The 13913-nt window shown below is 28.4% G+C and overlaps 1 protein-coding gene across 5 annotated transcripts in view; it reads right to left on the bottom strand.

Moving 5' to 3' along the window:
- Positions 1-8411: 8411 nt before the first annotated feature.
- PMCA (plasma membrane calcium-transporting ATPase 3) overlaps positions 8412-13913 on the bottom strand; it is a 60553-nt gene continuing 55051 nt past the window's right edge. For 2 of the 5 annotated variants that reach the window (XM_035083486.1, XM_035083485.1), the window contains 2 exons: positions 12314-12382; positions 8412-9321 (listed from right to left, as the gene is read on the bottom strand). In XM_035083486.1, the coding sequence (XP_034939377.1) occupies positions 9100-9321; positions 12314-12382 (291 nt within the window). In that variant the 3' untranslated portion in view covers positions 8412-9099. The remainder of the gene's footprint in view (positions 9322-12313; positions 12383-13913) is intronic. The other 3 variants (XM_035083488.1, XM_035083489.1, XR_004690308.1) reach the window with 3 other exon arrangements.

The raw sequence follows: 13913 nt of genomic DNA, 5'->3' as shown, positions 1-13913 counted from the left end.
ATACATTTTACGTTTTTTTCGTTTAATAATAATCTTGCAACTTCCAGTACATATTAATTCTTGTTTCTACACTCAACGAGGTATTTCTTATTTTATATACATGGTTTTTACATTATACGATATTCTAAGGTTATTATTTATTTTCTAGGATGAAACGAAATTAGACAGGTTGTAAATTCTACAGTGTAGATGTCAGGGGTACAGGTATGAAGAGTTATTAAGTCGTTAAGACTAAACTTGAAAAATTAAGGTATCTAATACTGGTACCTGTCTGAGGTCAGAAGGATATTCAGCATTATTTAGTTATTAAATACTTGTTGAAATATTTACGACAGAAAGTTAGACACATAAATAAATGGATGCATTGAAATTTTCCATTCCAATTTCCATAAATATTGAATAGTAAACTAGGATTATTTTGAAAAGGTATGTAGTTTTAACGGCGAAACATTAAGTCAATACCAATTATTGGATTACTCATTACCTATGGTATGTACAATAAATTGATGATAATTCTGCAAAATGATGAATGAATTTATTAATTATTGAAAGAAAAATGTTTCGTTGCAATAACCACTCTCTGGATACATACTGTTAAATAAGTTTGTTATTTCTATTGATAAAAAAATTAATGTCTGCCTTTAAACATTTGAAATGGATGGAACAGTAACCTGAGAACATGATTATTGCATTCACACAGTGAAATGGTTGATGATTCATCTCGATTAAATATTGTAATTAATCTCTCGTTCCGTTTATTATTTATTAAGTGTCATGCATTGGAGTATCTATTACTAAAGTATTTCTGATACTATGAAATTTAATAACAATGCATGATGTAGAAAGAAATGATGGTGTCCAATGATCCCGAATAATAATAGTAATAGTAATAACAATAATGTCTATTTCATTTATTATTACATTAATAATTATAATAATAATTTTCCATATAATGATTTTCATTTAATTTTTTATCTTTTGGAGCACTTTAATTATTGAACAGAAATGTTCATTTATTATGTCTTTTGCAATAATATCCAATCAGATATTTATTTCACTGCATTTTAGTTTTTATTTTTGAGTATTCAGTGAGGATTATTTATTCTAATTTTAATGTTTTAATCTTAATCTATAAATTTTTTCACACGAGTTTTTTCATTTTACTCTCATAGGAAAACTACCGATGTCATGTAACGTACATCAACAAGATACGTTTCAACCGATTCCAAACGATCTACATAAATCGTTGACTAAAGATAACAAAGTTCAGCACGATTATATATTTTATATGAGCTAGAGAGCACATAATCGTTAAACTTTATCACCTTTGTCTTTAAGGAATACATGTATTTTTAGTAATGAGCTGCAATTTCGATCATTAAGGATCAGTCATGCAAAAATTCATTTTTTTTTCATCAGGTATAAGTGGGGCAGTGCTTTATGTACAACGTAGGTAAGATCAAACCTACGGCACCGTCGAACGCGACATTTGGTATTTTATTTGTTAATTTAACATCATAAGTTTTTAATCGATCTTTTTTCATTCAATTTTTGAGTTAATTTATTGTAATTACTGCTAATGTTTGAATTATTGTATAATTTCATTGCTAACGAACGTAAATTTAAAAGCTTATCATTACAAACGTGAAAAATTATCCTCGCAGATTGACGAAATTTCATTCAACGAGTTCAACTTGAACAGTCATTAAACTATTTTTAATCACTTGTACGTACATATTATTTATTTTATGACCATACTACTCTTGTCACTCGACGCATATTCTTTGTAATATTATTATTACCTTCATAAATTATTTTTATGCATATGTATACATGTGAAATTAGTTACCTATTCCAAGCTGTCTATTTGGAGTGTAGCAAGAATTGATGATTTATATTTATCTGTTTTTTATTTTTTTTATTAATAATCTTAACTGTTGTGACCATAGTTTAAATTTACGCATAAAATATTTATGCCAGAAAAAAGAACTGACTCATGTGAAAATGTAGGATTTTTTGACCACTAATAAACGGTAGGAGCTGTGGTTTACAAAAATAAAAGAATGAGTTCATAATTTTATATATATCGTGCGTTAAAAGTTGTGCAAACGATATAAATAACACAATGAAATTTAACTTTTGCAAAAAATATTGGTGAATAGTAAAAGTGAATATAATTTACGGGATTCAATAAATTTGTTTTTTTTTTTTTTAATTTTATAAATTAACCAAATAAATGAAAGATCAAAGTATAATGAGAAATTTTTGAAATATTTTGTAACTACCATAGAGTGGCAATATTTTCACTTTGAAAGATTAATTTATTTAATTTAGTTATATTGGAGGATAACTAAAATTAACTTCAAATATTTTTCGTGTTAAGAATATGGTGAAAAATTATTTTATGAATAATAAATCAAATGTATTTTCAGAAGAATTAGTAAATTTTTTATTGGCTACATGTCAAACTGTTTTATTACTGTAAAAGAGTTTTTTTTTAATGATAGATAAATCTATAAATGTCAGCTATATTTTTACATTTTAAAATTTTTTCATTACCACATGTATAAAATAAGAGCTTTAAAAAACGAATGAATTGTTTAAATAATATAACGTATATTTTTTCACATAAATTGTAATTAAATATTCAAATAAACATGTTTGGGTAAAAATATTGCTTCTCTAAACTACATATGAATGCCTGAATATTCAATATACTACCATGAATGAAGTATTTATTTAATTGCATTTTATTTTGTTCATTTTTATTCTCATTTCGTTATTTTTTATGCAATAACTGGTTATCCTTTTAATGTTAATTACTTTAAATCACTATGATACACTCATTAATAACAATAACGACAGAAAAATATGATTTTACTCTGAATAACGAAGTTAGTTTTTATATTCATTGACGTACATAAGTTACTTAGTTTCTTTCGTTCAATTTATATGTTGTCACATAAGTTTTTAAATAATTTTATCGCATTTTATTGAATTGATTTTATTCTCGTTTTTATTTTAAACAATATATTACGCTCGTTGCGTTTATTTTGCAATTATATCTGTCAAAATGGCATGTGCGAAAAAGCTTTTATCATTTATTTTATCGCACCTTGTTAAATTTACTTTGAGAACATACCAGATAAACTCTTGCTCTTGTATCGTTTTTTTTTACATAATGTCAAATGTATAATTAATTAATTGCTATATAATACAATAGATACATATATTTTAATAAAGCTCGCAGAGTAATTCAAGTAATCTGCCGAGTTAAGTACAAATTCGCCGCAACAATTAACTGGAGATGAGACACTTTCATGGGTTCAAGAGGAGGAAATTAGTTTTAATTGTCTTTATTCATTTATATTATTGTATCATGAATATCTTTTGTTCAATGAAAATATATATAATTTAGAAATGAAATTAATCAATAGTTAGATAGACAGAGAAAAGATCACGCAATAAAAGTGAAAAACAAGTCAATTCGTGGCTTTTATAACATCGCTGACAAAATTAGTGCAAGAGTAAGTATAAATATTGATTAATATATTATTTACATGTACAAGTTTGAAGCAAAATTTATTTTATTAGTATATAAGTAATATTTTTTTTCTCTTTCGCACTCCATACAACCTACTGAATGCAGTGCGTTCGTAGTTTATTTATTTATATACAATATGTATTGATGCTTATTCAAACAATGGTTATTTAAATACTCATATGTAAGAACTGTCTAAAACACAGGTCGTTTTTGGTTTAATCGAATGAGAATGCTGACTTAATTGTATTTTATATACTTAATTATTTCATTTTAATATACAAGGATCAAGTATACATTGCCATGGACACAGTAAAAACAAAATTTTCTTTACATTTTTTCAACGATGGAAGCATCAAATGGTGTCCATTGGTAGATGTCCGACGAGAATTACCCACGGTAATACTAAAGAATTTATCGTCGTATCACCAATTGTTTGCTGACTAAGGAGTCATGATGATTCTTTTCTTATGAAGAATTATTTTTTTTCTTTTTTTGACTGATTGATGGATAATTAATGGAGAGGTTTGGTTGCTGGTGCGAAAAAATAGCTTAAAGTATATTAGGAGACGTTTGGTCCCAACCGCGGCGAGACATGTAATGACTACTGCAAAATTTTTTTCTATTTCTGTAAGTCGAAAAAGAGATGACCTAAATGTTATCCAATGTGACAGTCAACGTAAGTGCGAGCGAACGAACAAATATTGATGTCATTTTTATGATCTTGTGATTTATATAGCTTCATGATCATCACTTATGCGTACTCGATGAACGAGATATCATTTCATATCATGTAATATGTTAATAGTACAGTAGATTTTATAATAAGTAATAATAGTATTATTATTATTATTTATTAAGTAGTAAAGTATCGATGATGAGTAACGATATAAATGGTATGGTAATAGCATCTTCATTTAGGTTTTTGTTTATATCATCATTTCATTCTTGTCAATTTTAATTTTTATAACAATTACTTACTAAAATTATGAATAGATGGTATTGCGAATAGTGAAGTAGAGTAGCAATATAATTAATCTTTCTATATAAGTATTAAGTAGATATTGATAACGGTTGAAATAACCATAGTTATTAATAGTAACAGGAGCGGCTGTATTCAAGTCAATTTTATTTTAAAAATTTCTCATCGCACTTTTTTTTTTTTGTTTAAAACTTGCGAATGATAAATTTTTATTTAAATCATTCAATTATTATTTTTAAATCAGCTGTTGAAATTTATCTTCATTATTCTCATTCACTTTTAATGCTTTCCTTATCAATATAAATACTTACAATAATAGTTATTTTTTATTTATATGTTTTTTTTTGAATAATTTACTAGTTCGATCACCGAGTCACAAGACACATAGTGGTGAATTATAATTTTTTTACTCCCTTTGGCTGAATAAAGTAATTCTCACCATTACAATTCATATTTCTCTTCTTTAATCAATAATAACAAGTGTTCTATTCCGAAGGAGTACTTACTGACCGATGGCAAAGAACAATAAGAGAATATAATTAATATATTTTTTTTCTCTATACAATTAATTAATAATAATCATTATAACATAGTTATGCGAGGAACTGAGTGAAAAGTCTCTCGGGCGGAATTACTTTGTAAAACAAAATGTATCCCTCAATTCCCCAGTGCTATAATATATTCATTCAATAATTAAGTAACTCAACGTAAAAATGATTAAGTTAAAAATAAATTTAATAGTAATAGTCATAATTATAATATTAATTAATAATTAATAATAATCAATAATAATAGTAAGACTATAATTAATACAATTAAGCCTAAAAGTTTATTGGACTTTGACAGTTCGTTCGCTCGACTGACTACATTAGCACCCCGACTTGTACACACAGAAGTACGAGGTATATATTTAAGTGTTTTTTTTTTCTATGAGTATTTTTTTTAAAGATAATGATATATTATTTGAATGGGGAGGGAAGTCAAATGGTATGGATGAACGACGATGAGGATGTCAGTAATAATATTAATAATTTAAATATACGAAATATAACAATAACAGTGAATAACACGATAACGATGACATTCGCACCGATTGTTAAATATTCGACTATACACGACGCCATATAATTATAACGATGCCACCGCATTTGACTCCTGGTCAGACGGGACTTTATTTCTTTTTCGAACTTGCATTATAACAGGCCAAGTTACGTTTTGATAATTATATATAGCGAAAAAGGGACGAAGCTCGATTAACCAATCGATCCAATTCGTTGATTTGACTTATAATATTTTTATATCTCGCTAGTCCAATGCGGGCTTCTCCAGTAAAATCATCGTTACCACCAGTTATTATCTCACTTATCAAACAGAGTCACTCGTCATTCACTTTATATACTTTACATTCACTTGCAATATTACACTTTTACATTATTACATATCGACAATGTCAAACCAATTGTATCAATACATTCGTTTCTTTTTGTTTATCATATATTTTTCTTTAATTTTATTTATATTTATATATTTATATATATATGTATATATATTTTTCATTGAATTATATATATAAATATATATACAGATATATAAAACGCGCTTGAATTAGAACGCATATATATTTATCCCGGCAGTTTAAGTAGGTACTCCCTCAGAAATCCGAGGGTCGAGATCATTGCACGTGAACTTGACTTTTTTTTTCTTAACATATATTTAAGTGCAATGCACCCTCTCCGCTCTATTTTCTAAATATTCCCTGCGCCTATTTGGTTTTTTATTTATTTTTTCTTAAATTTTTTTTGCAATTATATTCACTACATAAAATGGCCATCGTTAAAAGTTAAAATCTCTAAGTCATTAATTATTAATTTTTCAAAAGCCTCGGGAAACTAAGTTCGACACTAAGTCGTATAACAAGATAGCGAGGCGCAGCGAGGACGCGACGTTTACTAAAATTTGTATAATAATGATACATGAAACGCAATGCGTAGCGATCTAGAAGTAATTAATTTTTCTAATGAATTTTACTTTATGCAATCTTATGATTTTATTTTCAGCATTTTTGAATTTTTGAATAAAGAATGTTGGTGTGTCCTCAACACTCCTTGTTTGACAATATCATTTTATTTTTAAATTACATTTATCTCTTGAATGGAATTACTTTTCTTCCTCGCACCCTCGCCGCTTAGCACGCAGTCAAAATTCATCTTTCATCATTTTACTATTTATTATTATTATTTTTATTTAATAACTCATTCATTGCATATCTACATTAAATTGTTGACGGTTTTCAGCACCCTTTAGCCGTCTTTATGTCCCCGCAATTCCCCATAAACACTCTCTATTTCTTTCTTTCAAATTATTTGCCCTCACCCTATCTCATACCTCACGTATCAATGTGTACACCACGCGTTACACTTTCTTTACTTATAATTTGTTGTTGATGTGTGTTACGTGTGAATTATTTACTTGTGTAATTAATTAATTAATTGTTCTATTCATGCTAGAGACACTCGACAGATTTTAGTCTTAAATGATAAACACTTAAATGACCAATCATACTTAATTTTAATTGTCGCCGTAGCGCTTAGACTTGTACATAAGTGGATTTAATCCTAAGCGTATTATCAACGGCGATCCGCCGGCGGATTTCAACAAATCTCCACCGAGTCGGTAACTATTAACGATCAAACACATTATGAGAACGAATTCCCTTATAAATACATTTTATTTAATGACTTGTTTCTTTTTTTTTTTTAGTTTTATTTTATAAATTAATATTATGTTCACTCGTTAATGGCTCACTTTAATCCCGTCCCACGGTGGCATTTGTTTACATTCTCACCTTCTTAAATAATTACTGGTACATAAGGTTTACAAGTACCCAATTATTTATTACATTTTTTATCATCTGCTTTTTTGCGGTAAGGCACCCCCTGTGCAGAGTTATTCGCGGAAGTACAATGATATATTCTATTAATGACTAGATTATTTTAAGTCACATAACGCTGTAGCTTCGATTGCGCGACGGATAGGCAGGTTTTTTTCAAACAGGAGCCGAAGGGAGATAACAATTCATATATTTTTACATATTAAAATAGTAACAATTGTATCATAGTTTTTATTTTTTTTTTTAGCTTGCTTAAAAAGTTAATTACAATTGTAAATGAAAAAAAAACTTTCTCGAATATTTGAAATATTTGATTGATTTTATTGTTGGTAAATTTTTAATAAATTCCTTTATTGATTATTTATATCTAAAATCTTACAATTTAATAGTAATATTCAGAGGCCACTCAATAATTTTATACAAATTGAAAAAATAATTAGGAAAGATTTTCCCATTTTTTGAGTAACTCTTGAATACTAAAATCCATATAATTGTAAAACTTTAAGTTATTTTGGATATATATAATACAAAATTAAATTTAAAAAAATTATTATTAATTATTGATTAAAATTATCGTATGCTATTTAGAAGTTACAACATTTTTCAAAAATTCGAGAAATTTCAGTTTCAATTTAACTGTAATTAATTTTTAATACAAGTCTAATAAGAAAAATTACCAGGTAAAATTGTTGCCATTTTAATATACATAGTAGATAACATTTATATATGAATTAAGCGAGAGTGAGAGAGAAAGAGATTAGCAGAAGGAGACTCGAGACAATGCTTAACAATTGCTAGACAGTTACAATATTAAAATCTAAATGATAATTGTCAAAGTAACTAACGTAAACGTCGCGCTCATTGTTGTACTCGCTGGTACATGTGTGCATGAAATAAATACAGACTTGATGATTAATTCAATGAGACCCTGTCAAAAGTGTATACAAAAATAACATCAGTTAAAATAATAATAATAACAGTAATAAGTAGTAATAATAATAATAATTAATACGACTAGTTGAAGTCATTTACAAATATGAAATACGAATGGTAGTATAGAGGCAAGAAAAAAAATAAAAACAAACTCCGAAAAAATTGGGAAGGCAGTGGTGCGTTACATCGGTAATCTAGTTTAGTGCGATTCACCCATTAGCAAAAATCTCCAGTATCTTTAGAGACAATAAAATGAGGTATACATGTATTGTAAAATTCTGGCCAAGTATAAGTAATGCAAGCAACTTGTTTTGGTGCACTGTCAGGTGTCTTTCTGCCTCTTTTTCCCTTTCCTCTGGCAATGAATTACGCGCGCTTTGTTTAAAATGTGTTTACATCATAGCTAGAGATAAAGAGAGAGAGGGAGAGAGAGAAAGAGTATTTTGTCAATGGACCACCGCACTGATTATTTTTTTTTTTTTTTAATTCATCGTCCGTTTTTCGCGTACACTCGACGAGAAGTCGCGCTCGTCGTTAATATAATCATTTTTTAAAGTCTTTTACAGTTTTTTTTTTTTTAATGTTGCACACAAAAAGCGACATCGTTAGTTGTCTGGTGGTCAAACACCAGCACTTTAATGCACCAATGACATATTGAGTATTGCCAAGACGTGATGATCCACATTTTGGCGCTGATGCTGATGATGGCTTGACACTGATGGTGTTCTCTTAATGATGACAATCAAGGGTCTTTTAAACCGCGGTCTCTGTGTGGCTGTGACTCGAGAGCCGCTCAATATCGATCTCAGGTATGGTCAGTTCATCAGGCAAGTTGTCTGCGTAATCGATGCTGCTCGTCTGCGAGTGCCGCTTACTTAGCGATGATTGCTTCCGCAGTACCTCCGCAAGGGTCAAGCCACTGTGCTCGCCATAACGCGAGTCTAGGCCCTGCCGAAATGCGTTCACTACGCGGATCTGTAAGGTAATGTGTTGAATATCAGATTAGTCTGTTCATTCATTATTATTTCAGCTAGAACATCTTTTTTTTTTCTTTTTTTCTTTCGTTAAATTATAACTTTGGTACATCATCGAGCATAAAACCGACACGAAGCGAGGAAACGCAAGGATCACACGATGGATTTGGAATGCAAGGTTGAAAACGCGAACAAATTTTTTTTTTTATTTTCATCGATAAATTGTGTTCGTTTAGTATTGTTTTTTACATGCAATTTTCATGCTAAGAAATTTTGAGAAAAATTTAGATTAACTTTTGAGCATAAAAAAAAGCTCATTAAAGTTTGTGTTTATTTTTTAGACTTGAAAAAAAGTTAAAAATATCGAATATTTAACATGAATAAATATATTTAATTCATACGCGAAACATGCTAATAGATAAATAAATTACTGTATTAAAATACAAACGTTACCAATTAATTAATTCGTTCACGAGGGAATTTCAAAAATTATTATTAAATTCAATTTCACAGATTAAAATATGTATATATATTTACGTAAGCTTGGAGTGTAAAATAATATTTACCAAAATTATAAACAATTCCATTATATTTATTAATATCAAGCGACGATTTTTAGTCACTTTTGTCCATTTAGCTTTGCTCAATTTACAAAGCAATAAAAAAAAATAAAGTAAAAAAGCATTTTTTTTAAATAGCAGTTTATAGTGAAATATATATAAATATATTTCAAAAGGTTAACATGCAAACATTATTTATATAATTAAATATAAATAAATGATAGAAAAGATTAACATTAGAAAGCATCAATAAGCTTTATATTATAACACAGAAATAAATGGTAAGGAAATATATCTCACCCGTATCCCATGTGCACGCTATTTTTTTTTTTTTTTTAATTTTTTAATAATTTCTCAATATACATATTTTCCCTTGTACTGAGGTGATGTTTGAGAAGTGTGCACTAATTTTTTATGTATTCCATTTTTCATGAAACACATTTCTTCAGTCATAATAATTATCATTATTATAACAATAATAATAATAAAAGCAAACAAACGCGAAAAACAGCTAGATGAGGTTCCAGGAATAAGTCGCATATGCCAGCCAGCCACTCAAAACATTGAATATCTCTAACACATCCATCAAAGTGTACGTGCTAAAAAACTAAGTATAAATATAGCAAAAGCATCAGGCACACAAATTGGTGTAAAAAGAAATGTTGATAAAAAAAAAAAAAAAATTGTCAGTTTCAATAAAACAGTTAACATGCAGTTGAAGTATAATTTCCCGTGTTTTAAAATGTGTTCAGAGTTCTATGTATATTTATACGATCGCGATTACGATCGTCCAATGATTACTTTAGTATGTCATTTGAAGTTTAAAATTATTGTACAAACAAAAAAATGACCATTTTTATTTTGTTGTAAATTGGTGAACACTACAAAATGTATCGCGACCACCCAGCTACAAACGTCTTTACGACAAAAAATGCGTTGTTGGTATGAGAATATACTTACGCGATTAGTCACACGTGCACTTTTGTATTGTTGTTGAAAAGCATTCCGGCAAATATAGTCGGTACGAAGGTGGGTGATGGGTTTACTTGGTACGAATCAGCTGGCAAGAGTACAACGATAAATGAATTATGCACGCGATAAGTTTTTCACTTTTGGAATCAACGAGACAGTTGTTTTATATTCTCATGTGGAAGAGACATCCACAGGACATGATGCCAAACATTCTGCCATATCCGATTCTTGACGTTCAGTTTTGATTGTTAACACTTTTGAAGATTTGTTTCCAGAATGAGTTTTTGAATCGCGATTTTTCTTTGATTGATGTTTGATATTCATTTGAAAGATTTGAATTTTAAATCGAATTATTTCTCAGTAAGAGTTATGAGTTAAAATGGATTTATTTTCTTTTTATAAATGTCAACAATTTGTACAATTGAAGATTTCAAATTAAACGATGGAGTGGATTGATGCAAAGAACGGTTGAAAACAATGGTATGAGGAACATTGTAGAACTATTGAAATGAACAACGGAAAATACGGTGAGCATCAAAAAATATGTCGGTTTTATTAATTGGTATGCAGTAGAGATTTACTGATTGAATCAATAAATTTCTGAATGCAATGGATGAAACTATTAAGAATTTTTCATCAAGCTCATCCATTATTAGATTGAACATCTAGACTATTTGATCAAATAAATCACATGTTGAACCAAACAATTTCATAAGTATTTTTGAATTTGATTGAATTAAATTAATTTCATAAACATAAATATTTCCTTAATTGCTCAACAGTATATTATTTATTAATTAATAAACCACTAATGCACACTAAATAATGTTACAGCTTAAACAGGAAACTCATCAAAAGCAAAAAAGACAATATTTTGATGCTCGTCAACACAAAATAAGGCAAAAATAAAAATTAGCGAGTTGCAAAGATAAAACGAGCAGCGGTCATGTTCTAAACCTAATAAAAAACGACAAACGTATATATAAAATAAAGGAAAGATACAACAACGTTTCGACAAAAGATCGAAAAGTTGTTATATTAAATCACCCGTGTCCAGACGACGATACTCAAACGTTTTGTCTTTAGAATTTATGGAAAAGTTAAATGAAAACGTCAAGACACAGGAATTGAAGCAGCGATAAATTCTACATAGAAGCAGGAGCCGTGTGACAAACGAGAGATATAATGCAACAGTAGACACAGAGAGCATAGAAAGAAAAAGATTACGGTGATAAATGAAGACATTGGTTGATAGGAAATAAAGGCAAAGCCATGGAATATACAGTATAAGAGTAAAGCTGGAAAAATAAAAGCTGGAGTATGTAAGTAGAGTTGTAGTGGCAATGAGAATATAGACTATCAAGTAATAAAAGAAGCGAGTACTGATAGTAAAGAGCAGAATTTGAGACAAAATAGTTAAGTAAGAAAGAAGAGAAAAGAGAGCAAGAGAGGAGCGCTTACAGCTTGGTCTGTCGAGCTCTTGCTGTAGGGTACCGGTATCAAACGTTCCTGCAACTCGCCACCTATCACCTTCAAGAGTAAAGGGTAATATAATGGTTACAACAGGGTGGCATTATCGAAATTATTCGTGACAGAAAGATTTAGAGAAAGAGCGAGAGCTTTTCTATGTTTCTTTTTGTTTATATTTATTATTATGTCGTTTTTTTATTATTATATTTTCCATTTTTTATACTCATCAACAAACTAAGATATTACTTTTTAATTTCTCTAAGTTTTCAATTATATTTAGAATAAAATAGAATGTAATTTATCATTCATCATTTCTTTTTATCTTAATTTTTGATTGTTTAAAAATTTATTTCGAATAATTCAGGCATAAAGTCAATAAAAAATCATTTCTGATAATTATTATTGATGATTCTGGTGAAAAAATGGAGCATATTTTTAATAAAGATATGAAGCTTGAGATAGAAGAAATATATAACAGCTGTTGATAGAATAATATTTTTCAATATCATGAATTTAAATGAACAAGGTGGAATCAATTTTTAAATTTCTATCTTTTTATTTCAAGCTTTGAAATATAAGTTTAAAAAAATTATTTTTGCCAAGAAAGAAACAATTTAATCGCCAATTATTTTGTAAGATAAAAAAAAACAATTAATTAATTTTCTTGATGAGTATAAACTTGAAAAAATAATTGCTTATTTTATAAAATTCATTATCCATTGTCACTATGATTTTTATTTCCTTCACTATTTCATGCGAAATAACTAAAAAAAATTTTATCAGATCGATAGATCCATATATAAAATTTTTTCAAGTAAGAAACATAGGCCGCATGTGAATTATAAAGTAAAGAGTAAATATAAAAATAGATAACTATAGGTAAAAAGTGATATGAATTTAACTATAAAAAATGTGATAAAGAAATGTCTATCGATCTGATGATCTAGACGTTTCCTCTCCTGGAATATACACTGTCGAGAATAGCCTGAGCTACGTTAAATAGGGCATAGAATAACGTTAATAGCTAGCGAGTACGTTAAAGAAGAGTATGAAATGTATAGTGAATTATGTATAATAAATTACGTAGTAGTTACGTGAAGTGTAAAGAGAAGGGAGTGTCCACGTAACAGAAGCGAGCGAGCAGGCAAATAGTAATTCATGTACATAGTTGCGATTTACTATTTTATTGTTATTATTGTCAGATACGAAACGATTAGATATTATTTGGGATTGACTTATCAATAGTTCAATTATTTTATTTAGCTTTAGCGATAAAAAAAATTCACGATTAGTTAATTTATTTTATACAACATATTCAAGGAGGAAACAGAAGTTAGAGGTTGAAAATGGGTTTGGTATGAGGAATTCTTATAAACAAGGCGCGAAGTAGATGGTGTTAATAGCAATGATGGACAAAAAATAAACGACTAGAAAGTTAAAAATAAATAAGTTCATTTACAAAATATAAAATATGATTTGTATATTTTTTTCTGTTCAATTATTGAACTTTTGCTTTCAGTTATAGAAACGATAATGATAATAATAATATCCAGGTTACACCGATCAATGGATCTCCAAGGTTTAAGTTAGA

This window comes from Chelonus insularis, unplaced genomic scaffold (genome assembly GCF_013357705.1).
Source record: "Chelonus insularis isolate UGA/USDA-ARS -01 unplaced genomic scaffold, ASM1335770v1 contig_358_pilon, whole genome shotgun sequence".
Classification (NCBI taxonomy): domain Eukaryota; kingdom Metazoa; phylum Arthropoda; class Insecta; order Hymenoptera; family Braconidae; genus Chelonus; species Chelonus insularis.
Note: the sequence above shows the minus strand (reverse complement) of the source record. Positions and strands in the feature narration are given on the sequence as shown.